Consider the following 27,805-nt stretch of genomic DNA (forward strand, 5'->3'; position numbering starts at 1 on the left):
ATACAGATGATTGATCTCCTCCTGGGCTGTCTGCCAAACTCCCCTTTTCCCTGTCACTCATGCTTCCTTGGTCAGAGGAGGCTTCATCGGCAGATTCCATCGGGAGCAAAACAGGCCTGCGGCATGTGGATGTCTCCCCCACCTCCACCTCCACATTCCTTGGGGCAGGAGCTGGGCCAGAGCTAACCACAACAAAAACTAAAGCTATTTTTTACAAAAATAAAATGCATAGTAGAAGCAAAATGCCACATGTAACATTAAATTAGGCAATTATGTTAACTGCAAAAGCATCTTATTATAAATTGCTAACTAGATTTGAACCCATTGTTATGATATTAGATTATGCTAATAAATTGGAGTCTTGTGGCAAGAAGAGGGGAAGATTATTTACAACTGTCCTTGGCTGTAACAGCAATAACTTTTGCAATATGAAAACATAATTGTGACATACCAAGATGCTGGCACTAATAACCACTTCATGTTAGCATTATAAGATTAATGACAAAACCTAGGAATTTAATGTGATATGTAAAGAATGCATTCCTTATCTTGAGAAGAGCAGAGATGTGCCATGTAAATGAGGAATATTGGTAGGGAGGAAATGTGGGAGGAAAAATGCTGTAACTGGCCAACATGATTTTTTTTTTGTAGAATATTTTTGTAGAATATTTAGTTTGCTGCATACAATTACTTTCAATTGCTTTTCAAACTTTTAAAATTGCCCAAATAAGATTTCCTATTCCGTGGTTTATTTTTTAGAATATTCACCCCTTATTGTTTTCTTCTATAATGTTATCTTTGAAATCTTCCTCTAATAATGAGCCTTGAATTGTTCATTGTTACTTTTATTTGTTTGTTTTATTTTGATTTAGCTCATTACTTCCTATACACCGTATTAGGTCTTTTGGATTTGGGCATACCCAGATTAATTTAGCAGAAATAAGAAACACAATAAGAAGGTTGGAAGGCCCCCAAGATATGAAGTTCACCATATTCACCAAACTAGGTGCGGGATAATTTTGCCTAATTGTCATTGAAAAAAGATGTTTGCAAAAATGGTTCTAAATGCTCACAAACCGACTGTTTAATAATCTGTTCTATAGTTTTGCTAGTATTGACCTCATCGTTCTGTAGCTACCTGCGTCCTCAGTTTTGCAATTTTTGAAAATAGAAAGGATATTAGCTTTCTCCATAGTGGTGAATATAGCATCCAGGAATGGGCTGACCTTTTCAACTAAGCTGATTGGACTGAGTCTGTTAGAGCTGTTGAAGACACACCTCCGTTCCTATACCTTCCAGCTTTTTGACTCAGTCACTCAGCTTGGATAGATGTGACAGCCATTTCGCCATTCTTTGACAGGAATATTTCTGGATACTATCTTCACAGGATTCTTCAATTTGTGAGTTATTTGCCCAACTGGCTCCCAAACATCTGGCTGAGTCGCTGGGCGTGGGTGTTTCCTTTTATATGTTGTGAGCCGCCTAAATGAATGAATGAATGAATGGATAGATGAATGAATGAATGAATGGATAGATGAATGAATGAATGAATAAATAAATAAATAATCTTGGAGAGTTACATTCAGTCACAGTTTTCAGATACTTCCTTACCATCTTTTTAGTTATGTTGGGTTAGCACTCCCTTCTTTTGTTTAAGAGCCATTTAATCATGTTCTCATGGAAGAAGAAGCTGAGTTAAAGTAAGAGCCGAGAACTTCTGGCCTCTCTCTATCACTTATTACTATCTTTATCATCCTGTTAGTTCCCTTCTGTATCCTGCTTGACTAGACCCTATTATTATTATTATTATTATTATTATTATTATTATTATTATTATTATTATTATTTAGATTTGTATGCCGCCCCTCTCCATAGACTCAAATGCTTGACCCTCAGTACAAATTGACACTCACATTCAGCCCTAGGATATCATGTCTTTCGTCTGGTCTGTTCCTTTTGAATAAATTGTACCCTTCAATCCTGACATTCATTTCATGAATTTCATTCCAACAGGCTGCAATAATGCCCACTAAAAATATTTGGCTTTCTGCATTAAAACTTCTGCTTCTTCCTGTATGCTCTGTCTCTACACAAAGACACTAAACATTATGAACAGTCCTGTTTCCAGTAGTTTTTCTTTTTTTAGGTGGGTGGGTGGGTTGGTTTCTGCATTATTTTCTATGCTCTGTTTTCTCTCCCTCACAAAACTTCCTTTAAAACTCCTTTAAAAGATTTGCAACATGCCTTCCCAACATGTTTTTAAAATAGTTTTTGTGAAGTCTTTCATCTTGTCGGGAGTAATTTATCTTGGAAATGTGGCCCGTTAAATGTTTCTGTTGGCACCTTCTGCAAAGCATTGTAGTGTCGTTTGTTCCAATACGGATACTTAGGATACAAAGGGATAGTTATCAATGCGAACCTGCCTGTCACATTCCAAGCATGTGCCTTATCCAGAAAACTCTGCATTTGCAAAAAAGTTAATTATCTAGGCCTCTAGTATGATTACCTTAGCCTATGGTTGTACTTTTTTTTTCTTATTTTCTGTTTATATTAAACTTTTAATATCACTTAGATTAATGAGGGTGTCTTTTAAGCATTGATTTTGTTTTCTTTATCTTCTTATATTAGTCGAATACAAACATTGGGGTTTTTTTTTTTAACGTGCAAGGTTTTCCTTCCTCCTTTTTGTTTTTACCTACATGTTTCATTAGGTTTCAATCCTTTGACTTTTTGCCTACGTATTCCATTAGGCATTCTAGTTTTAGTCCTTAGAAACCTCATTGTTTTCATATGTCTCAACTCAGCAACTAAATTGTATTTCCATAGAAGGTGGTGATCTCATTTCTGTCTGCTTTGAACCAGCCAAGTTAATTACCTGCACAGAATTGTTTGCACTGGTCAGCTCTGGGTAATTTCTTACTCTAGTTCCACTTGAAGAGAGACATTGTTCTTTGTGCTGCTTTGTCAGTTTCTTACAAGCAATGCTGAAAAGTATATGGTTGATTACCTCATGGCATTGAACTGCAAGTAGTCTGTCTCATTTACTAAGAATGTTTTGGAAGGAAAAATGCTAAGATGTTACCTTGAGAATCTGAGGTTCCTCTGTAGGCATACCACTTTTCAGGAGGAAAATCAATACTATAAACTTCACTTCTTTCAAATCAAATGAATGATCCAACGAATTTAAATTTTTTATGTTTGAGAGAAGAAAATTAGTGATTTAGAGAATGATTACAGTATATCATTCAAGTATCCTTTTTGGTTATCATATAGACATTTGATCTAGATTTATTAACATTTTTTGGCTACTGTTTTTGTATGACTTCCCGTGAACTATCTCAGATTCTAAGGGATCCTTTTATGTTATCCATTGAGATAAGAGGACCCTTTAACACCCTTTTGCAAGGCCTGAAGAACTGGGCCTGGGAACTAGAATGGAATGGAGTCCATCAAGGGGCTTATTTGATTGGTGGTTGTTGCCATGGGGATAGGACTTAATTGTTTTCTATTTTTGTATTGGGTTTTTATCTTTATAAGTTACCTGGAGTCACTGAGAATGACTTGGGCAGCCTTATAAATTTTCTTAGTGAAATCAATTCTCTGGATCACTATTCTTTTTTTAAAAAAATTTTTTTTATTGAATTTATTTAACATACAAACATTTAAACACCATACAAACAACATTAAACATTTACAGTTTCCTATATTCATAAAAAGTTAATCTTTTACAATTCCATTTACTATGTATTTTTTTAAATTTCCACCCAATTGTACAATTTTCCCCACACTCTATAATAGTCCTTATTTTGTTGATTTTGTATCTCATATGTTAGTTTACTAAATTTGGCGCGGTCTAACATTTTTTTAATCACCATTTCTTCGTTTGGAGTCTTTTCTTGTTTCCATACTTGTGCAAATGCTAATCTTGCAGCTGTGAGTATGTGGTTTATTAAATAATAATTTTCTTTACTACGTTTGCCTCTAATTATTCCTAATAAGTACATTTCTGGTTTCATCTCAAGTTTATAATCCAATATTTCTTCCATCCATGTCTGAATTTGAGTCCAAATTTTTTTTGCTTCCGTACATCACCACCAAATGTGGTAGTATGTTCCTACCTCTTTTTTGCACTTCCAACATTTGTTGCTTACATTCACATTTACTTTGGCTAAGTGCGCTGGCACGTAGTGCCATCGGAAAAACATTTTATAGAGGTTTTCTTGATAAGGTATTGATAGCATCATCTTATAGTTTACTGAGCATAATTTTTCCCAGTCTTCCAGTTGGATCACTATTCTTAACCTAGACACAAAACCTCCTCTTAGCCTCTCTAATAGAAACTGCTTCAATTACCCAGGGAGCACATCTCTGAAGAACATCTTTGAAACTTTTGTAGATTGGCTATAGGTCTAGTGTTGAGTTCTCTGTTCAGAAAGCTTATTTATGGGATACAATCTTCAGTCCTATGACTCCTTGTCTGCAGGAGGTACAGTACAGAGCCAAGTTTTTGGTTTCTATTACTAAGCAAAAAAATGGTCTGGCTTTCCAAGATTGGTACCACTGGGAACTTATTTTCTGAAGCTCTTGGTTGCGCATGAGGGGGCACAAGACATTCCCATTCCATTCCAAAGATAGCTGTGGAATGAAGTAACCTTGCCTTGCAGTGAAATGCCTTTACAATAGCCATTCCATTTGGTATCCCTGTAACTAATTAATCAAGGAAACAAAAGCATAGTTAAACTGCGCATATTAAGTGTAATGTGTAGCTCAGTTCTCAGAACTTGCTATAGTTAATAGTGTTGTTACGCTTTTATTTATCCACTGGTTTTCTAATATAATTGTCAAAAATGGTTTCAGAACAGCTTGTAATAAAAATTAATCGTTCTCAGAAAAATATATTCCTAAAGTTAAATAAGACAAGAGTCTTATGAACAGAATAATCTTTACCTTGAAATAGCAAGCATAATGTTACACTAATTCAGTTGAATCTAATCAAGCCTTTTTATTACTTAAAACTTAAATATATCTGTTTTCCATATGCCAATCACAATGAACTTCAGTTTTTAGGCCGATGAGTAGAATTATAATGAATATTAAATATCCATTGAGGAAAAAATGTGACATTTATAAAGACTTTTAAAATCATCTGTGTGTAATACTTGGCTTTTAAAAAAATTAATACTAAATCTCTCCATTATCAAATTCATAACCGGATGTGAGAAAGATATTCTAATAGTAAAGATTTACTCACAATAGCAAAAATTCAACAGATTTGTAACAAAACCTTTCTGTAAGATATAAAAATATTTTGAGGGGGAGTAAAATGAAATGAATGTCTTAAATTAGAGCAATAAATAAAACAAAAATTTCAATAAAAGTCACATTCTTTGAAAATCACGTTGGGGAATTTAGTTGCATGTCAGAGATGACGGAGGCTTAGCTATTAACTAACTAAAGAGGAGAAACAGCAAAATAGGCAGGCAGAAGAATGAGGAACTGGACAGATTAACATTTCTATAAAGTATTTTGATGTTTGCACATGTTAATTATTAATGCTTAATTATTGATAAAGGCAATTTTGATTTATATGGGGAAATATAAAATTGAAAGTCACGAACCTTATTTTTAGCTAATACAATTGCAAAGTCTTACAATATTTTCTTGTTGACATCATAAAGGTGGCATCTAAATAGCTCTGGCACGGCTGAAGCCAAGAGCATTATCTTTAAAAACAATTGAAAATGGTAGAGAATTATTATAATCCACTGTAGCTATGGACCTAATTACACCATGCCAGGAAGTTAATCCTTTTATTTCAGGCTGAATGAAGACGCAGCAGTTCTACACCAAGATAAATCCACAATGACATTTTTCTACATTTCCTTTTCATTAAATGAATGAAAACTAGTTTGCTATAAAGTACATACAACATGAAATGAAATGGAGTCTTAGGGAGTGCTAGCTATTCTTCTGGAAGAAGGCTGGTGTTGGAGCTGTCAAACTCACAGCCGGTGGGCCGGATGTGTCATGCGCTGGCCACACTCACACCTGGTTTAGTAAATGTGAAATAAGTCACACTACATCACGTGACATCGCTGTGACGATGCAAGTTTGACACCCCTGTGTTAGAGGAATTCAGGTTCCAGAATGATGTGTTGTGATATGATGTTTGTGTGTATGAAACTCTTCTTAAAAGTTAAATATCAGTTTTTTGATAAATCTTTGAATGATTATTATAATGTGTTCTAGCTTTAAACCCCAATGAATGTTGTCACAGTTGCACTGATGAAATAAGTCTTTGATAATACAGAGAGTCCTCGACTTACAACAGTTTGTTTAGTGACTGCTCAAAATTATAACAGGTCTACGGAGAGGGGCGGCATACAAATCTAATAAATAAATAAATAAATAAAATAAATAAATATAACAGCACTGAAAAAAATGTGTCTTATAACTGTTTTTCACTGTTACAGTCTTTGCAGCAATTCCCATGATTAATCACATGATAAAAATTTCAGATGGTTGACAACTGATTCATACTTATGACTGTTGCTGGGTCCCAACTTCATGTGATCATCTTTTTTTGCAACCTTCTGAGAAGCCAGGTCAATAGGGAAACCAGATTCATTTAACAACTGGGTTACTAACTTATCAGCGTCAGGGATTCACTCAACAACTGTGACAAGAAAGGGCATAAAATTGAGCAAAATTCACTTAATATAAGTGTCTTGCTTAACAACAGAAACTTTGGGCTCAATTGTGATCACAAGTCGAAGACTATCTGTATAGTAACACTTTGCTACTGCTAGAGCCTGCTGCTTATAGAACTTTTTTCCAGTCAGATATAGAAGGACAACAAAATATACTTCAAAGCTACTCTGGATATGATCAAAAGCCAGTCTGACCCAGCATTCCATGTACAAGAAGATTTCTCAAAGTTTGCAATACCCTGACCCCTCAGATGTTAAAAGAATATGTGTGAGAGAGAGACTCATCATTAATAAAAGTTAGCTAGACCCATTTCTTTAGAACTAGTATTTGTTAGGTCTCTGTCCATAACTGTTGGATTGGCAATATATTGGCTGCAGGCATTGCAGATTGCCACAAGAGGGAGCTAGAGTTTATATCTTATTTCTCTGAGTCACCCTCTCTGTTTCTCTTTGTCTGGCTACTCACTGTTAAGTTAGCTCTGCAGTCTCTATGTATTGTAGTTATATATTATAGCTAAAATGTGCTTAGGCTTGATATCTTTGTTTACTGATTATGACAAAGACAACTAGTAAGAAAGACTATGTACTTAATAATATTTGGATTGTTATTCTGACTAATGTGTATGACTTTAGACTGTTTATAGGAACATGCTATTTCTCAAAGTAAACTTTAATTCAAGTTAATATATCTGTGTGTGGCTGAGTAGTTATTCACAACTAATCTCAATCTAAACGTCTCTGTGTGTGCGCGCACAACCTTGGTAAACAAGGATTAATCTGCTCATACATTAACAGTATCAGAATTTGCTTTTTGTGGATTGTCCAGGCAAAGTAGAAGTGAATTTTAAAGGCTTGTTCCGCTTTATCTGCTGAAGCCTAAATTATTTTTGAAGGCTCTCAACCCACATTGGAAATCCCGGGCTCTATGGGGAAATTGAAAAATTGAAACAATCTGCTCTTATAACGGTGCCCTATATGGACCCCAGCAATTGATATTAAAAGTTTTACTGCTTTTAGCTCCAGAGGTAATTTCTACCCTTCACAATTATTTGTTGTTGATAGCTTTTTCCTCCTTTATTTTATTTTTGAGATACAGGTAGTCCTCAAGTTACGACGACAATTGAGCCCCGAATTCATTAAGTGAGATTGCCCCATTTTATGACTTTCCTTGGCACAGTTGTTAAGTGAATCATTGCATTTGTTAAGCTGGTTGTTAAATTGTTGAGTGAATCTGGCTTCCCCACTGGCTCTGCTCGTCAGAAGTTTGCAAACCCCAGGACACTGCAACCATCATAAATATGAACTACCAAGCATCTTGAATTTTGACCATGTGGCCATGGGGAAGCTGCAATGGTTGTAAATATGAAAAATGGTTATAAATTTTCTCTCTCTTTTTTAGTGCCATTGTAAATTTGAATTATCACTAAATGACCTGTTGTAAGTTGAAGACTACCTGTATTCAAATTTTAGAGACCCTTCTTAGTCTTACAGTAGCAAATGCTATATATTTAACTATAACGAAATGCTTCCATTCAGCTTTATTAAAGACCTAGGTTACAAACAAATGAGAAAACACTATCCACTTTGTTTTTACTATCAGGTTTCCTGTTACTTGTTTTTCTGAACTAAAACCCCCTCTTTATTATAATCTTATATTATACCCATATAGTTCCCAAATATTATTGGGGTTATCCATTTTCAAACTCCACAGAAGATTTTTTAAGTCCACTTGCTGGAATAAACTCTAGGGGTTTTTTTCTCCTTAATGATCCAGAACATGGAATTTGCCTTTTTTACAAAAGAGCTGCATATGGGGTTCATCATAAAGCTATTCATACTATTAAAAAATGTTTCTTTAGTCCTGTCTACATTGGCAAGAATGTTCCTCCCTTGCAGTGCTGTGCAAATTTCCCCAAAAGTGACTCCAGACAAACCAGTCACTAAGGTTGAGTTTACATATAGGGTTTTCTGGGCCAAAGCCGGTATGTTAGTTATGGTTGTTGTTTGTTGTTGTGAGCTTGGCACCTCTTTAATTTCTGGAAGTGGGGAAGTTCTGTGCTTTCGTTGGAATCATAACCTAGATAAAAATAACTGAAGGCTGCCATATCTAGAATAAGATACCTTAAGACAATTCAGTTTTCTGATACCTGATGTCAAGATTGTAAAGCATTTAAATGGTTTTAAAAACAGCATTATCGTTAACACTAGTTTCTCACCGCCTCCAGGATCAAATGGGGCATGCTTTAAATATGGCTTGATAAAAAAGCATCCACAAAGAGAAATCACTCCTTATGGTTTTTTCCCCGTTACAGGAAAGTGTTATATTTCTTTGCTACAACAGGGAGCACCTGTAGCATACAAAATATTATTTTCTCTACCGATGTAGTTTCGTCTCCTTCATTGTTAATTTTGTTATACTTCTCATGAATAAGTAAAAATGAAAATATGCTATGTTGCTTAGCGCTCAGCCTCTCTAGCATTTAGGGAAGTTTCAAAGAGTACTGGATCAAATCATTCCGTCAACATTCCATTCATTTTTGTGCCTATATATGCATACTTTTCCTAAACCAAGTCTCCAAACTGAATTAATTTTATAATTGGACTAAGAAATTCAAATTGAATGGATTTTTTAGATTTACAGTGGTACCTTATCTTACAACGCCTCTTCTAACAAACTTTTCGAGATACGAACCCGGTGTTTAAGATTTTTTTGCCTCTTCTTCCGAACTATTTTCACCTTACTAACCCAAGCCGCTGCTGCTGGGATGAAGGTGTTTCTTCCCCCCCCCCTTTTTTGAAGAAAGAAAAGGGAGGGGCGGCTTGGAGGGGGAAAGTTTGCATTTAAAAAAGTAGGAGAACAGCGTGCTTGCACAGGCACTGAAAGGGTGTCTTTTGAAGAAAGAAAAGGGAGGGGCGCCCCCCTTGCCTTTCTTCCTTCCCACTCACCTTTAGCCTAGCCTTGCTTCTTCCACCTGCCCCCTTTAGCTACTCCTCCCTGCCCTCTGTTCGCCTCCCTTCTAAAGTTTGGGATTTTCCTGAAGGATTTGCATGCATTATTTGCTTTTACATTGATTCCTATGGGAAACATTGTTTCGTCTTACGAACTTTTCACCTTACGAACCTCCTCCTGGAACCAATTAAGTTCGTATCATGAGGTACCACTGTAATTGCAAATTCAGATTTGATCTCATTTAATTTAAATGTCTCTAATAAAAAATGATATATGATACATTTAATAAGATATCAAAATGAATTTCCGGCTATGAAGGCATAGAGGGTTGCTACCGGTACAGTAGAGGGCGGCGCACTGGTAGCGAACGGTGTGTTGCGCGTGCAGCTTCAGTTTTCTTGAGCGCGCATGCATGTATCCCAGCGTATTTTTGCTTCGTGCGCAGAAGCAAAAGCTAAAAGCGAAAAAAAGACTTGAGATGGTGGTAATAAAATATTGCAAACTAAATACAGTAGATGGTTGTCTCTCCAGTCAGCAACTTAACTTAGTGCTTTCTTCATAGAGACAGGCATTCAATAAGGAAGCAGTGATGATATTCTTGTTTAAGAGGTCCAGTAAAGTGGCTTGTTCTTCAAACCTTCTTTATGTTTTTCACACATGGTACTAAAATGCAGGACCATTAATATAGTGTTTCCTAATAATTTTTACCAAGTTTTGAAAGTGGTTGAGTGGGCAAAATAAACAGAACTGTTTTCATTTTATTTGACATTTAGTTTTTGTATTGCCTTTCACAATTATCTTATTTTTTTCAACACACTGGCTTTTTTCACACTTTAGCTGACAATCCTGTTCATTTGATTATGAATGCCTAACTTCATGTATCTTTATTCTTTGCTAATTACAGTTCCCTAATCAGAGCTTAATGTGAATATGATAAACAATAATGTCAAAAACAAAAAAATATGGAAAAAAGCAGTGTTTGTATGAAGAATTCTAAAACCATCTCTAATAATATTATGGAATAGAAATTACATGATAAATAAAAATGTTAATAGAATTCCCTGTACATTCTACAGGAACGTCACATATTTTAGCGGGCAAAAAATGTTATGGTCCAAATTTGAAGAAGGCAATCAGAATTGGCATCTTCTTCAATTTAAAGCCCTCTCTAATTATAGATCCCATAATTACCACCAATATTAGAGTTGTTGTCTCTATCTTGTCATACTTTACATGCCATACATACCCAACTTTGTCTGATTCCAGAAAATTAAGCAGGATTGGAGCCATACTTAGAATGAAAGGCAACCAAGAATGATAGGGCAGTGGGCAGATTAGGAAGTTGACAAGTCTAAATATAAGAGTAGAGTAGAGTAGAGTAGAGTAGAGTAGACTAGAATAGAATAGAATAGAATAGAAATCTTTATTGCCCAAGTGTGATTGGACATATAAGGAATTTGCTTTGGTCCATATGCTCTCAGTGTATATTAAAGAAAATATAGAAAGAAGGCAGTGGAAAGCTATTTTGATAATTTTGTTGCAAAAAAATACACAGGAAGGACAATGAATTCACCAGGAGTTAACAGTAAACAAGGGGATTACTCTTTCCTACCATATCCTTGAGAGTAATGTAAGATGGAAACTTCCTCTGGAATATAACTGTCAGCCTCACCAAACCATTAAAAAGCTGAAAGTACTTTTACTAATATTGACTGTAGTAATATTATCATACAAATTTGACTCTGCCTTACTCTCCTTTCCACTGGGAAGCACAGGATGTGGATCAAGGATGTGTCAGTCTGAGTTACTTGCTCATACTTCTTGTTTTGAACTTAACTGGTATTTTTTTCCCTTATCATTTTGGTAATGGATTTCTCTCACAGTCATCTTTCTTGCTCTCTGCAGTAACCAAAGGTCTCAGATTATAAAAAGAATCAGGGAAAGGGATTCTTGTATTTTCAACATGAAAGCCAAATTCTTGTTACAGGAATGCATAGTGTAAATTTATCACTATGTTACTACTACTAATGCATATAGATAGACACTTTTTTTTCCTCTAGAAAGAGAATATTGAAAAAGGCCAAAGGTATTTCAGAGCGCCAATTTGTAGTTAAAGTTGACCTTAAAAATAGTTCCCTGTTTTCCACTATGAAATAACTGGCAAAAATATATAATTATATTCCCTGAAGAAATCAAGAAATTTACCTTGTTAGATATTTTGGGCTGAAAAATAGAATTTGAAAACTTAGTTTTTATACTCCTTTTCCATTTTACACCTTCTCTGTGGCGGCCCCGACCGTCTGGAACCAGCTCCCCCCAGATATCAGAGTTGCTCCCACCCTCCTTGCCTTTCGCAAGCTCCTTAAAACCCACCTCTGTCGTCAGGCATGGGGAATTGAAAAATTTTTCTCCCTTCCCCCTGGGCTTATAGAATTTATACATGGTATGTTTGTTGGTATGATTGGTCTCTTAAATTGGGTTTTTTAAGATTGCTTTTTAATATTAGATTTGTTACATTGTTTTTTATTGCTGTTAGCCGCCCCGAGTCTTTGGAGAGGGGCGGCATACAAATCAGTTAATGTGGATTTATCTACCACGTCTGCTGGAAGTTTGTTCCAAGGATCTACTACTCTTTCAGTAAAATAATATTTTCTCATGTTGCTTTTGATCTTTCCCCCAACTAACTTCAGATTGTGTCCCCTTGTTCTTGTGTTCACTTTCCTATTAAAAACACTTCCCTCCTGGACCTTATTTAACCCTTTAATATATTTAAATGTTTCGATCATGTCCCCCCTTTTCCTTCTGTCCTCCAGACTATACAGATTGAGTTCATTAAGTCTTTCCTGATACGTTTTATGCTTAAGACCTTCCACCATTCTTGTAGCCCATCTTTGGACCCGTTCAATTTTGTCAATATCTTTTTGTAGGTGAGGTTCTTACCATGAATACCATAGATTTGCTGGTTCTAATGATTATCAATAAGTTTCCAATATGACACAATAGTCTACTTTAATTCTGTTGGTTTGATGTACTTTAGTTAAAAATTAGTTGTGAAATGTTTAAAAATACATGATCTCATTTGGGGAAATCCCAGTTTGGCTGTAATGAAGAAGGGTCTATTGTGAAATAATCTAGGATTGATTTGATCTGTGGGTCCTGGGGAAATGGACAGGTTGCTCTACTACCACCCTGCCCTATCTGGCTAGTGAAAGGGGCAGTTGTAAATACGTCCTTAATAACCATTTTTGCTTCCAAACTTCCGCCTATGAAGTGATACAATCCTTTCTGAAAAAAGCCACAGCTTATCTCAACTATCTTGGGTAATTATCAACCTACCCCCTGTTGAGATGGTAGCAGGGCTGCAGTTCCAAAGAACCCTGGAGAAAATGGGTTATCTGGAGCCCTGGCAGTCAGGATGCAGGCTTGTTAATGAGACTGAAGGTACATTGGTTGCTCTTGATAGAGACCTTTATTAATGAAAGCTACAGAATCAAGGTTCTGCTTGATCTCTCCCCGTTGCCTTCAATACCATAGGACAGGGTGGACCTCTAGGCCAGCTGTGAGGGTCAAAAGCAGAAGGCACTATCTTGTAGTGGAGCTATTCCCCCCCCCCCACACACACCTCCAGAAGCTAAGACGCCTTAAACAAGATCTAAGTATTGCCCACAAGATCATATGCTGCAATGTCCTGCCTGTCGGCGACTACTTCAGCTTCAACCACAACAACACAAGAGCACACAACAGATTTAAACTTAATATTAACCACTCCAAACTTGACTGTAAAAAATATGACTTCAGTAACCGAGTTGTTGAAGCATGGAACTCATTACCGGACTCCATAGTGTCATCCCCAAACCCCCAACACTTTACCCTTAGATTAGCTATGGTTGACCTATCCAGATTCCTAAGAGGTCAGTAAGGGGCGAGTACAAGTGCACTAGAGTGCCTTCCGTCCCCTGTCCTATTGCTCTCCTATATCTCGTATACCTTTCTTCTATTCCTATATCTCTTCTTCTATTCTTTCATTGATATGTTCTATTACTATATCTTCTTTTCTATTCTTTCTTAGATATATTTTACTATGAGTATCTCCTCTATAACCTTCATCATGTATTTTACTATGTGTATATATATATATACCCACTGAAACCCTCATTGTGTATTGGACAAAATAAATAAATAAATAAAGCTAATTGCGGTGAGGAAGGGGAAAGAAGTTACATAGATGAACATTACATTGCCACAGGACTAAGTCACATGAGGTTCCTGGATGAAATCATCCATTGGCCTATGGAGAAAGATACTTAGATCTGTGCCTATTGTACCAAGCACTGATACCTTCACTACATGAACTGGAATAAGTGTAGTGCAAAGCAAAATAAGTTGCAACCCTGCATTTATTTTCATTAAAATGATCTACATAATGTGCTCTCCTCACTAATGTAATTGATGAACTGCGACTTTATTTATTTATTCATTAGCTTTTCAAATTTTTGAATAGCCCATGTCCTTCAGAGGAGGACTCTTAACATATGGTATGCCCACATTTAATGAAAACATTTTTCCTTAATGTTGCATGGATGCAGGGGAAACATACTAGAGATTAATTAACCGACCTGTTTAAAAAGATGATATAATTGTTTATCTGACTTCTTTATTTCTAGGAGCGTTTGTCTGCGGATCTCAATGCAAGTCTGTTGGAAAAAATAGCTGCAACAATTTGATAATCACCAGCAGCCCAATGGTGGTTCAGAGACTGGGATCCCTATCTCCTTCGGCTCAGCAGGTGTCGAGAGCATGCAACCAAATCAGTCCTAGTTTACAGAGGGCTATGAATATGTCAAATCCAGATATGCCATCCGATACAAGGTCTTGCGTTCTGTTTTTATTTTCTTCAATAATATAGCAAGGCTTGTCATATCATATATCGGCACCATCAGAAGAGTGTTTTATGTTATTCAGTTTGGAATGATCTTTCCTGGTACACATACCACTTAACATTTGTATTGCAGTCAAGAATCAATGTGGCCACCACATTCTCATCTTTACAGCATTTTGAATGGATCAATAATTAGTTTTGTACATGCCATTGATTCCTCTGAGTTTACTTCCATGATATTAGAATTATGGGCTACAGTAATGTTGGTAAGCTTTAAATAAATGAAAGAAAAACATTAAATAAACTTGAGTGAAATGTACCAAGTGTTAAATTTCTTGTAAATAAATGTAGTACCCTGATTGATTTATTAATGAAATATTATATAGGGTACAGTGATATTTAATCTCTTATGATAAATATCTGTGGTTGATGTAGATAGCCCGTGTAATGAATGAATTTATAACCAAATTGGCAGAATCTTTTTTTTTTTACTTCTTTTTTGGCAGAATCTTCTTTTTTTACTTCTTTACTTCTTTTTTTTTACACTGGTACCTCATCTTACGAACGCCTCTTCTAACGAACTTTTCAAGATACGAACCCGGTGTTTAAGATTTTTTTGCCTCTTCTTCCGAACTATTTTCACCTTACGAACCCAAGCCGCTGCTGCTGGGATGAAGGGGTTTCTTTTCCCCCCCTTTTTTGAAGAAAGAAAAGGGAGGGGGGGCTTGGAGGGGGAAAGTTTGCATTTAAAAAAGTAGGAGAACAGCGTGCTTGCACAGGCACTGAAAGGGTGTCTTTTGAAGAAAGAAAAGGGAGGGGCGGCTTGGAGGGAGAAATGACTGCATTTAAATAACTAGGAGAACAGCGTGTTTGCAGGCACTGAAAGAGTGTCTTTTGAAGAAAGAAAAGGGAGGGGCGGCTTGGAGGAGGAAAGATTTTGCAGAGAACAACGTGCTTGCAGAGGCACTGAAATGGTGTCTTTTGAAGAAAGAAAAGGGAGGGGCGCCCCCTTGCCTTTCTTCCTTCCCACTCACCCTTTAGCCTAGTCTTGCTTCTTCCACCCGCCCCCTTTAGCTGCTCCTCCCTGCCCTCTGTTCACCGCCCTTCTAAAGTTTGGGAATTTCCTGAAGGATTTGCACCATTATTTGCTTTTACATTGATTCCTATGGGAAACATTGTTTCGTCTTACGAACTTTTCACCTTACGAACCTCCTCCTGGAACCAATTAAGTTCGTATCATGAGGTACCACTGTATATGATACTGCTGCTGCTGCTGCTGACATTGGAAATTAGTCTCAGCAATACATAAAGAACAGGGAACTGCAGATAAAAGGCTTGATGGACTATTTACTTTACTTTCTTGAGGGCCTAATGTTCTTCAGAAGATGCTTTTGAGATGTACATAGAACTAAAAGGCTAAATTTTTATGGTGACACCGTACTGGATATGTCACAGCTGTGACAACGGTGCTCATTTGAATATGCAAAGATTAAGATTTAAGTTTTAAAATCTGATTATCAAAAATAAGTATCTCAGCTGTGTATGCCAACTGTTCCATATACAGATAGTCCTTGACCTGTGACCAAAATTTCCATTGCTAGGCGAGACATTTGTTAAGTAAATTTTGTCCCACTTTGTGATCTTTCATGCCACATTTGTTAAATGAATCACTGTAGTTGTTAAGTTGGTGACATGGTTGTTAAGTAATTATTTACCATTGACTTGGCTTGCCAGAAGATTGCAAAAGGTGATCACATAATCCCAGGACACTGCAACCATCATAAATATGAGCTAATTGCCAAGCATCTGAATTTTTGATCACGCGGCCATAAGCATGAAAAATGGGCGTAAGTTGCTTTTTTCAATGTCATTCTAACTTCGAATGGTCACTAAATTAATTGTTCTAAGTCAAAGGCTGTCAGTAATTACCAAGATCTAGGATTCAATTGCTAAGATTACATTGTTCTTTCTTTTCTGATCTTTACACAGATCCCTCATATCACGGGAATCTTTGGCGTCCACAACTTTGAGCCTTTCTGAAAGCCAGTCATTACAGAGTGTCAAACAAGAGTGGTTTCATGGTTATAGAATTTATCCTTCTCTTCCCTCCAACTCGGGTTCACAAACCAGCAGCCAATTCAGTGATGTCACAAATGCTACGTCTGGGATATCCATGGCCAACAATTTTTCCACTTCGTTGCCATCTTACTTGCTCAGCATGGAAAACAGCCATCCCCCTTATTCTAGCCCTCACCATTCCTCAGCTAGATCTCATTCCACGAAAAAGAGGGCGCTCTCTTTGTCCCCGCTGTCTGATGGCATTGGGATTGACTTCAACACGATCATCCGCACCTCCCCTACTTCCCTAGTTGCGTATATAAATGGTTCGAGGACATCTCCCTGCAACATCTCTCCTCAACCTGAGGTTTATGGGCATTTCTTAGGAATAAAGGGAAGCTGCATTCCTCAGAGTTGCTCTATACCAAATCCTCAAAAAAGGCTTCTTGTGGCTAATTGCAATGCTATCCCTCCGGACTACAGTGAAAATGGAAACGGCGAATACCAGCGCATGCAACAGTTGGAGCAAAGCAATCTACAGCCGTTGATCACAAATAATATGATGGTTCAACAAAGTACCTGTCTAGTAGAGAGTCAGCCTATGGGCCTTGGGAAGGGCGGACAGGGGGATGTTTTTTCTGGGAATGCAAATAGCGTTCCCTTCGCTTCTTCACTGGCTCACCCCGTGGTCCCTCCTCCCGCTGGTCCACCACCTCCCTATCACGCGCATCAGCATACGCTCATCAACCATCCCCGTCCACTTTCCTTGCCTGCATCTATCCAGAAGTGTTTTTTAGATGACGACAGTGAACTCGATGACTTCAGTGGCAAGCACTGCTGTCGTTGGATAGACTGCAGTGCTACCTACGATCAGCAAGAAGAGCTGGTGCGGCATATAGAAAAAATTCACATAGACCAGAGGAAAGGGGAAGATTTCACTTGTTTCTGGGCCGGGTGCCCTCGAAGATACAAACCATTTAACGCCCGTTACAAATTGCTTATCCATATGAGAGTGCATTCGGGAGAGAAGCCAAACAAATGTACGGTAAGTTTAAGATGGTGTTGTTCACACTCAAAAGTTCTGCAAATCTTTTAAAAATGCTATGCTGGTGTTTTCTTATGAAAACGTCCCAACAAAAAGGAAAATGAGGTTTGCTTATATTAATTCAGGAAAACGAATAAACAAATGGAAATGATCAGGAGAAACGTGTTTTAAACTAGAGTACAGTGAAACAAATTATCTTCTGTTTATGGGTGCTTGAAAATCTGTTTCAGTTTAAAAAGTTGCTGGGTGAAATTGGCAAATTAGGAAAAAGAATGATCTGGTCTTTGTGGAGGAGTGTTATATGTACACACACATATTACAACTTAGAACTAAGGAGAAATTTCCTAACAGGGCAATTAATCCGTGGAACAGTTTGTCTCCAGAAGTTGTGAATGCTCCAACACTGGAAGTTTTTAAGAAGATGTTGGATAACCATTTATCTGAAATGGTATATGGTTTCCTGCCTAAGCAAGAGGTTAGACTAGAAGATCTCCAAAGTCCCTTCCCACTCTGTTATTCGATCCTATTCTAAAATAAAATACTTTTTAAATTGTCTAGCACATGTAGGAGGCGAGAAGGAGGTATTTTATATATACTTGTATGTGGTTTTATTAAATTACTGACCTTATCATTTGCCATAAAATTAGCTTTCAAAGAATGTGCCTGTTATTGCACAATCAACTTGCTTCAGGAAAGGATTTGGTCCCACAGAGTTGGCCTTCTCCGGGTCCCGTCGACCAAACAATGTCGTTTGGCGAGGCCCAGGGGAAGAGCCTTCTCTGTGGCGGCCCCGACCCTCTGGAATCAACTCCCCCCAGAGATTAGAACAGTCCCCACCCTCCTTGTCTTTCACAAACTACTCAAGACCCACCTTTGTCGCCAGGCATGGGGGAGTTAAGATATTCCTTCCCCTAGGCCAATACAAGTTATGCATGGTATGTTTGTGTGTATGTTTGGTTTTATAATAAGGGTTTTTAGTTGCTTTATTAAATTGGATTGTTACATATTGTTTTTTTACTATTGTTGTTAGCCGCCCCGAGTCCGCGGAGAGGGGCGGCATACAAATCCAATAAATAAAATAAATAAATAAATAAATTTGGATAGGATGGTGAAAAATGTGGAAAACTACCATGTATAATTATGTTGTTTTCCCCCTTCACTTCCAAGAAAGAGAAAGAGAAAGAGAAAGCATAGTTGCACAAATCTTTTTGATCAATAGGTGCATGCTCTTTATAAGATTGCCTCACACATAAACAAAATAACCTAGTTTGTTTAAATAACAGAAGTAAAATAAATGGATTAAACTTTTTTTTTTTTTTGGCTAATGTAGGATCTTACTTTCTTATTCTTTTGAATTTTTGGACATTTCCTTACTGCATAATACTGTATATTGGCTCTTCCTTCTCCTGTTTACTGAATTACAATGTAGAATTACATTGGCTGGAACTAGTCATACTTACTTATTGCAAGATGGGAAGCTAAGGGCCAAGAGACTCCAGTAAGAAATGAAGGGGGAAAAAACCTCTGTATTCTCTAACATTGTTTTAAAATTCAATGGCAGAATTGTGCAATTCAAAACCTTTCTGTATGTTATTTTTGTTCTTGTAAAAATGTCATATTTAGTACTTTTATTCCATTTAGGTAAGTCATTGTGCAAACAATTTTACAATCAATCATGACTTCATTATCCTAGGTGTGGATTAAAGTACAGATAGTCCTTGGCTTACGTCCATTCATTCAAAATTAGAGTTGCACTGAGAAAAATGGACATACAGCTATAACATTTCCCTGAAACAAATACATGTCCTGATTTTCAGCAATTTTTCGCCGGCATCTTCGTGAAAGAATAGAAAAGAAGATATAGTAATAGAACATATCAATGAAAGAATAGAAGAAGAGATATAGGAATAAAAGAAAGGTATAGGAGATATAGGAGAGCAATAGGACAGGGGACGGAAGGCACTCTAGTGCACTTGTACTCGCCCCTTACTGACCTCTTAGGAATCTGGATAGGTTAAGCGTAGATAATCTAAGGGTAAAGTGTTGGGGATTTGGGGATGACACTATGGAGTCCGGTAATGAGTTCCATGCTTCAACAACTCGGTTACTGAAGTCGTATTTTTTACAGTCAAGTTTGGAGCGGTTAATATTAAATTTAAATCTGTTGTGTGCTCTTGTGTTGTTGTGGTTGAAGCTGAAGTATTCTTCATCGGAAGCACAGCCGAGAAGCTCCTTCTCAGGAGACACTGGAAAAAAATATCACTAAAAATTGTGTCAAAATTGTCTCTCTGGACCGCACTGGTAGGCATCCCCTGCCCCATCCCACACCCAAATTGTGCCCGAACATCTTACCAGAGTCTGGCAGCTCACCACTTCTCTTTCTTGGCCAGTCTTTGCAGGGAAACTCTTTGAAATGTAAAGCAAAACATCTCATGAGTGCAAGCAATTAACAACTTCTTGCACCCACGAGATGTTTTTCTTTACATTGCAAGGAGTTTCCATGAAAAGACTGGCCAAGAAAGTGGTGAAGCTGGTAAAGATGTTCAGGCACAATTTGGGGGTGGCAGATGGGGCAGGGGATGGGGAGGGGTGGACTGCGAGATATGCATCTCACTAGCATCTCGCTTCTCTCCACCACTACTCTCTCTCGGCCGGTCTTTGCAGTGAAACTCCAATGTAAAGAAAAAGTTCTGAACAAGCTGCCGCCACCCGAGAAGATAACCTGAGTAATGGCGTCTCTCACAGCGCCTCTTCTCTCTCTTCTTCTTCTTCTCCCGAGTGGCAGCCGTGTGTCCAGAGATTAGCAGGCCAGATACAGTAAGCTGGACACACGGCTGTCACTCAGGAGAATAAGAGAGAGAGGAGGTGCTGTGAGAGAGCCCCTTTCTGATGTTGTTCTCTTTCCGGGTGGCAGCAATGCATTCAGCTCCCCGAATCTGGCCTGCTGATCTTGGCCGTCGAGAGGGAGTGCCGGGTGGGGAGGGGTTTGGCAACAGATAAACGAGATGCCTGGAGCAAGATGGGGCTCTCCTTGCCGTCTCTTCTCCCCCGCTCTCTGGGCATGCCGATATTTCATTATTTTAACATTATTATTACCTTCCAATATTGGCCAATAAAGTTGGCTGACTGCACTTATTTACATGATTAAATCTCAAGCATAAATATAGTTAAAGGAACTTATTCTCCATTTAATTTTACCAGCTAGAATGATAATTGCACAACGCTGGAAGACTCTAATGTACCGACCAATTAAGACATATTAAAAGGCTACATTAGAAAACAACCATTATGTTAAAATAATGAAATATCAGAATTAGGAACTAGAGGTCTTATCAAAGTTGGATGGATTTTGTAATTTATGTCAATAGCAATTGAAATATTTTATATAAATGATAACTTTGCATGTGCATAGTGAATTTCTCTTTGCAGACTTTAAATTTTTGTGTGCTTGCTGTATATTTTTTCTTTGGATTTATGTTATTTAGTTCCTTGATAATGTTAATCATAATTCAATAAAACATCTGGTACAGGTCATTGCTAAAGTGCTACTGTACTTTTAGCAGCAAGCATTTGGGGGGCAAAAGACAGCCCAAAAAACATGCTAGTGCAGAGGAATGAGATAATTGTCTACTGTATACAGTCACTTTCTTTTTCTGATAAGAAATAGGTGTGATGCATCTTATACTATGGCGGAAATGTGTGGTTTGCCCCTTAATGCTCCCTTAAAAACATTTCCCCCACTTCTCTTTGTTGTTGTATTGTGGCTTTCTTTCTTCCTAAAGTGGTGATTTCAATTATTCCATCAGTTTAAAATTATGCATCTTTTTGTGTGTATTATAAAAGCCACTTTTTCTCCCTATAAGCTTTCAACTGACAAATCTATTTTGTACAGGAAATATTATTATTTTTATCTAATCTGTCTTTTCCTTTTGTGGGACCAATATGGTAATAATTCTCTTGTCTACTGTTTTCCTAGTTGCATTGAAGAATGTATTAAGAACAAACCACTAAGCAAACAAACTTATCTGAACCAACAATGAAAGATCAGTTAATGCTAATTAGGATTCATGCTAATAATAGAAGGACAAAGCTGATTTTCTTTTGTGAAAGCATAAAAGGCTTGTCTACATTACATTATCTCTCCCCTGCCACCCTCTAATACTTTGGGCCATTCATATGCCCAAGTTTTAGTCTTGTGAACTCCCAAGTTCTGCTCTGGTAGCTCTGTTACATGCTGGTGCTTGTTTTATATGTGCATTTGAGAACATTCTGTTACTGCAGCCAGAGTTGTTCGCTTATTTATAACTCTCTTGAAAAAGAATACAGATTGTATAGATCTGTATAGATTTAGCTCAAAGCCTGACGATATCTACTCAGTTTCTCATGAAGCATGGAATGCCAGGATAATGAAGTTCACAAAAGACACTGCTAAAATTAATGGGCATAAATAATATTTGCACGAATAGGCAAAACAATGTTTGTTACTTCTTTTAAAATGAATAGTTTCCAGATACCATTATCTTTTTTGAAAAATAAAGGCAGGGCAGGCTTTTTTTCCTATGACGCCAAAATGTGTAGAACATTTTATTCTAAAGTAGGATTGTTTAAATTTAAATAGAAAAAGACAAAAAAGAATAGGGTTTCTGTATCTGTTGCAAACATCCAAACATTCGACAGTAAGAGGTCAGGAACCCATGGAATAATCAGAGAACAAAAAGGAATGATTAGGATCCAGTCGATATTATATAAATATTAAAGTAACTTTGCTTTTATTAAGTAAAGATTAAGTCAAAATACAAAAGGACACAATACAGAAAATGACCCAATACAGAAAATGAGCTTCAAGATAACAGAAACAATAAACTGCAGAAATATATAGGAGCAAGTGCTGTCCAAGCCCAACATATTCATAACATGACAGAATTGCAGCAGGCATTTATCTTTCCAATTTTTCAGTTGTGATTGTTGTGATTCAGTTTTGCGTACTTCCTTTAATTCCTCCAGATTCAAAATGAATGAATTCAGAACTTTGATTTTGTCCTCTACTGCTTACATAGGTATTCTGCTCAGAATATCTACATTGTTATCAATAAAATATTTTTTTCTTGATTTGATTCTTAGATAGTTGTGATTGTTGTGATTCAGTTTTGCGTACTTCCTTTAATTCCTCCAGATTCAAAATGAATGAATTCAGAACTTTGATTTTGTCCTCTACTGCTTACATAGGTATTCTGCTCAGAATGTCTACATTGTTATCAATAAAATATTTTTTTCTTGATTTGATTCTTAGTTAGGTCTTACTTGATGGGCTGACAGCATGTTTCCCATAGTTGATGAGAATACAGGTAATCCTCAATTTACAACAATTAATTTAGCAACCATTCAAAGTTACATCACTGAAAGAGTGACATGATTGTTTTTCACACTTACAAGTTTCTCCACGATCATGTGATCAAAATTCTGATGCTTGGCAACCGACACATACTTATCACCATTGCTGTGCCCCAACCCAAGGTCATGTGATCATCTTTTGCAATCTTTTGGCAAGCAAAATCAGTGGAGAATCCAAATTCACTTAACAACTGTGGTAGGAAAGGTCATAAAATGGGACAAAACTCCCTTAACAAATGTCTCACTTAACAATGTAAATTTTGCGCTCAATTGTGGTCGTATGTGGAGATACGGCTTGTCACTTAAAGGCTGTTTGAAGTTATGATAGAGTCCCCAAAAACTACTTACGACCCTGTTTCAATGTTACAGCCACTGCAATGCTCCTGTAATAATTCGCCATTATGGTCAAATTGCAGGGGCACCACAGTGCCAGCTCCTCTGCCTCTCGCCCCCTCCTGCTCGCCCCACTAGGATTCTGCAAGCTTTTGCCTTACTCCCCACACACCTGTCATCAGGGGTGGGCAGCAGGCAGGACGGGGTGGAATGCAGTTCCACCAGCGGAAATGAAGCTGTGTGCCCAGTTCCAGTTGACTACCCCCCTTCCCATCCTCCTCCTCCTCCTCGGAAAGTGGCATGGAGACCAGCACCGGCAGGAGTTGCAGGGGGCTCATTTCCTCCTGCCTCTTTTCTCAACAGCTTATCGGCATCCATTCGCCTAGCAAGCCAGCCTGAGGCCGGGGGTGACCCAGGAAGGAGAGCGCGGGAAATGCAAAGCAAATTGTCACCCCAGACAGCGACACTGGTGAGGTTGTAAGTCACGTTCTTAACAATTCACTTGAACGATGATGATCGTTCAAGTCACTCCCACCTGGTCACATGGCCAGCAAGCCACTCCTACCCAGTCACATGACCATCAAGCCACACCCATTAAATAAGCCACACCCACAGTGTGGCAGTAAAAATTTTGGCTGCTCATTACTGCCTGTCACCCACTGCACACTTATTTTTTGAACCTCTCTGGACATGTTATGGAAGGAGGCCAGGTCATATGTTCCCGGCTCATGTTGCTGCCTCCTGTCATTTTCAGCACACCTGCAATTTTGCAATTATAATTTGTATCTTTAGGATTACCTGTAATTAAAAAACAACAAGAGTTTTTGACACAAGTTGGTTCAAACTGGCTGGATAGCATCTTTGCCTAGTTAGACCTTTCAAATTGTTCGTTTCACAAGCATCTTCTGGTGCTGCTACCTACTGCTTGAGATGGAAACGAAAACCTTTTCAGTCTGCTTGCCAAAGAGCTTTGGATCTTGCCCAGAAAGCTATTCAAGATTTGCTATCATAGTAATAAGATGTTGTTATGTATTATTTCTTTAATATTTTTGTCCATAGTAGAGAAAAAAATAATACAAGGCCTTTTTTGAGTCTGTGCACAGTACTGCTGCTCTGGCTTATGCCAAAGTCAATAACATTATTTGCATTACTGTACTTGCTTTCATTGAATGGTGGGTAAATATCCATCACGTTGGTTATAAGAATGCCTAAATCAGCCCGTTTATTTTAAGGGTGATTAATTACTTTTAAAAATCTCATGGCAATTTTAGCTATGCAAACAGTTTATCCATTAAAAAAGAGAGAAGGTATTGTGATTGCCCCAGTACAGCTGAATGTATAACAAAGACATGCCAGTGCTTTTAAATAATGGAATTCATAGTAATTGTTATAGCCGTGGCTATTGTGTGCCAAGTAGCTAATTACAATGATTGACTAAAGGAATGTGTCCAACGGGACAATAGATGCTTAATGCTGGATATTGTTATTACACCTGATGTAAGGGTAATACAAGAAAAGGACCCATTTCTTGCTGAATTGTCACTAGTAATGAGGCCATTACCAGCTGAAGTGCCCGTTTTCACGCTGGTGGGATTCCCCTGAGGCTCCCCTCCATGGGAAACCCCACCTCCGGATTTTGCAATTCTGCAGGGGCATCCCACCAGCGTGAAAACGGGTGCTTCAGCTGGCAACGGAAGTCCGGAGGTGGGGTTTCCCAGCGAGGGAAACCTCAGCGAAATCGCAGCATCTGCGGAGAGGGGCGGCATACAAATCTAATAAATTATTATTACTTCCAAGGTCAGTAAAATGAGGGTCCAGATTATTAGGGGCAATATGCTGATTCTATAAACTGCTTGGAGAGGACTATAAAGCACTATGAAGCAGTCTATAAATCTTGCTATTATTATTAGAATGGTCTTTTTCAAAAAATGAAATAATTCAAAAAATGGGTTTTTCCCCCCTATATCTACCTTCATGTGCATTGAAGGAACCACCTATTATTGTTTTGTGAGAATAATGAGTTTATGTGTCCGTTTCTGAAGTTACCACTGAGGATATAGAAATGTTATTTCTGACTTTATTTACAATTCCCTGAATAACGTTACTTCTTCTGGATCTTTTATAAAAATTATTTTCTCAGTTCTTGTAGGTTTAAATTTTAATTATTTATTAAATTTGTATGCCGCCCCTCTCCATAGACCCGGGGCGGCTCACAGCAGTGATAGAAACAATGTACAATACAAATCTAATAATACGAAGTTAAAAACCCATAATTTAAAAAACATGCACACAACACACCATACATAAATTATATAGGCCTGGGGAAGATATTTCAATTCTCCCATGCCTGACGGCAGAGGTGGGTTTTGAGAAGTTTACGAAAGGCAAGGAGGGTGGGGGCAATTGTGATCTCTGGGGGGAGTTGGTTCCAGAGGGCCGGGGTTGCCACAGAGAAGGCTCTTCCCCTGGGTCCCGCCAAATGACATTATTTAGTCGATGGGACCCGGAGAAGGCCAACTCTGTGGGACCTAACCGTTCGCTGGGATTCGTGCGGCAGAAGGCGATCCCGGAGATATTCTGGTCCAATGCCATGAAGGGCTTTATAGGTCATAACCAACACTTTGAATTGTGACCGGAAACTGATCGGCAACCAATGCAGACTGCGGAGTGTTGGTGTAACATGGGCATACCTGGGGAAGCCCATGATTGCTCTCGTAGCTGCATTCTGCACGATCTGAAGTTTCTGAACACTTTTCAGAGGTAGCCCAATGTAGAGAGCGTTACAGTAGTCGAGCCTCGAGGTGATATTTGTGAAGTGCTTCAAAATCTATTCAGGGAAGTTGAAGTGATGAAAGAAATGGAGGCATTCATCATGGAGTTTATGCTTTTATATATATATATATATATATATAAAATATATATAAATGTTGAAGCATTTGGCTATCTGTTACATTGAACTACATCTGTGGTGAAGATTTCAGTGTATTAATATTTCCACTTCTGTTTTGGCTTGCTAGGATATCTAAATATCTTGGATGACATTCTCTCAGAACTGTCAGATAATAAATAAAATTGTGTTTCATAATAAAAAGCAAGCTATTAGATTACTCCAGATACACAGCAGGAGGTTTGAAGACAATAGATATGAAAGGTTGGAGCAAGGAACAAGCTTCAGATGGAATAAGAGAAAATTAGACAAAGATTACGTGTTAGAAAAAGAAAAATAGCCTAAAACCAAACACAGAAGGATTTCTGCAGGCAGTAACAAAATATCATTAAATAAATTGTTAAAATGGCTGTTCCTTTTACATGCTTCTTTTTTAAAAGAATCATGAAAGTAATTGATTTTTTCCATGTCTGTGTGACACAAGAAAACTCTAATGAGAAACTGCCTATTTTTCTACAGAACACTTCTTCACATTAAGCTCCTGTCTCTAACAGTAAAGACATATTACCATATGAATGACATCTAAAATTAGTTTTGTGTTTTTTCCACATGAATAATGAATAAAGTTTTTAAGGTTAGCCATACCCTGATTATGATGAGTAGGCCAGTTTTAATTGCTTAACATATTTTAAGAGCCAAGAAGGTATTAATTACAGCTCTTGAGTCCACAGAGAGAGAAGGTTGTGGGAGAGCAAACAAAAAAAAGGGAAGGGATTGGAAAATGCACATTCCAATTCGAAAAACCAAAATCTTATATTTTGTTGTGCAAATGTAAATATAAATTACTTTGCATATACACCACAGCATCTGAAAAATCTATGGAACATGAAAATAACACCAGAAAATGTTTACTTGGAGAAATGAATGGAAAGCTTAGCCTTTGGGTTCATCTTTCTTAATGATTCCTTTTTACTGTGTCTGAGAACAAAAATAGTCAATTGCATTAAGTGAAACTGTAAAAATCTTTCATTTTTGAAGGAATTGACAGGAAGGGGACAATGAAAGATGGAGACTGGTAAAGAGTGGAATCCAGAGTTTTTCTTCACTGGTGAGAGAATGTATATACAGTGATACCTCGTCTTATGAATCCCTCGTCATACAAACTTTTTGAGATACGAACCTGGGGTTTAAGATTTCTTTGCCTCATCTTAAAAACCCTTTCCATCTTATGAACCTGAGCTCAGGTCTGTGGGCTCTCTTACTGCACCTGCGCTCTCTGACTGCCAAAGGGATTCCCCTTCCTTGTGACTGTCACCGCCGGGATTTCCCATTTGCTTGCATGGGAATTCCCTGCCGGAATTCCCCGCCCCTTTTTGCAGAAGAGGCGGAGTAACGACAAGGACACAAGAGCTGGATTTAAAACGGGGTCATTTTTATTAATTTGCATAATTTATTTAAATAAATTAGCATAAATTAGCATAATTAACTATAACCCTAACAAGGACCCGCAGGGTCAAACAATTGCTTCTGGGGCGGAAAATGACGTCAGCAA

At 37.7% G+C, this 27,805-nt stretch overlaps 1 protein-coding gene across 4 annotated transcripts in view; it reads left to right on the forward strand.

The window, feature by feature from the left end:
* Positions 1-27,805, forward strand: part of GLIS3 (GLIS family zinc finger 3) — a 195,460-nt gene that overhangs the window by 49,364 nt on the left and 118,291 nt on the right. For 3 of the 4 annotated variants that reach the window (XM_070742593.1, XM_070742595.1, XM_070742594.1), the window contains 2 exons: positions 14,325-14,529; positions 16,529-17,642. In XM_070742593.1, the coding sequence (XP_070598694.1) occupies positions 14,325-14,529; positions 16,529-17,642 (1,319 nt within the window). Of the gene's footprint in view, positions 1-14,324; positions 14,530-14,589; positions 14,806-16,528; positions 17,643-27,805 lie in introns of those variants that run through there. The other variant, XM_070742596.1, reaches the window with a different exon arrangement.

This window comes from Erythrolamprus reginae, chromosome 2 (genome assembly GCF_031021105.1).
Source record: "Erythrolamprus reginae isolate rEryReg1 chromosome 2, rEryReg1.hap1, whole genome shotgun sequence".
NCBI lineage: Eukaryota > Metazoa > Chordata > Lepidosauria > Squamata > Dipsadidae > Erythrolamprus > Erythrolamprus reginae.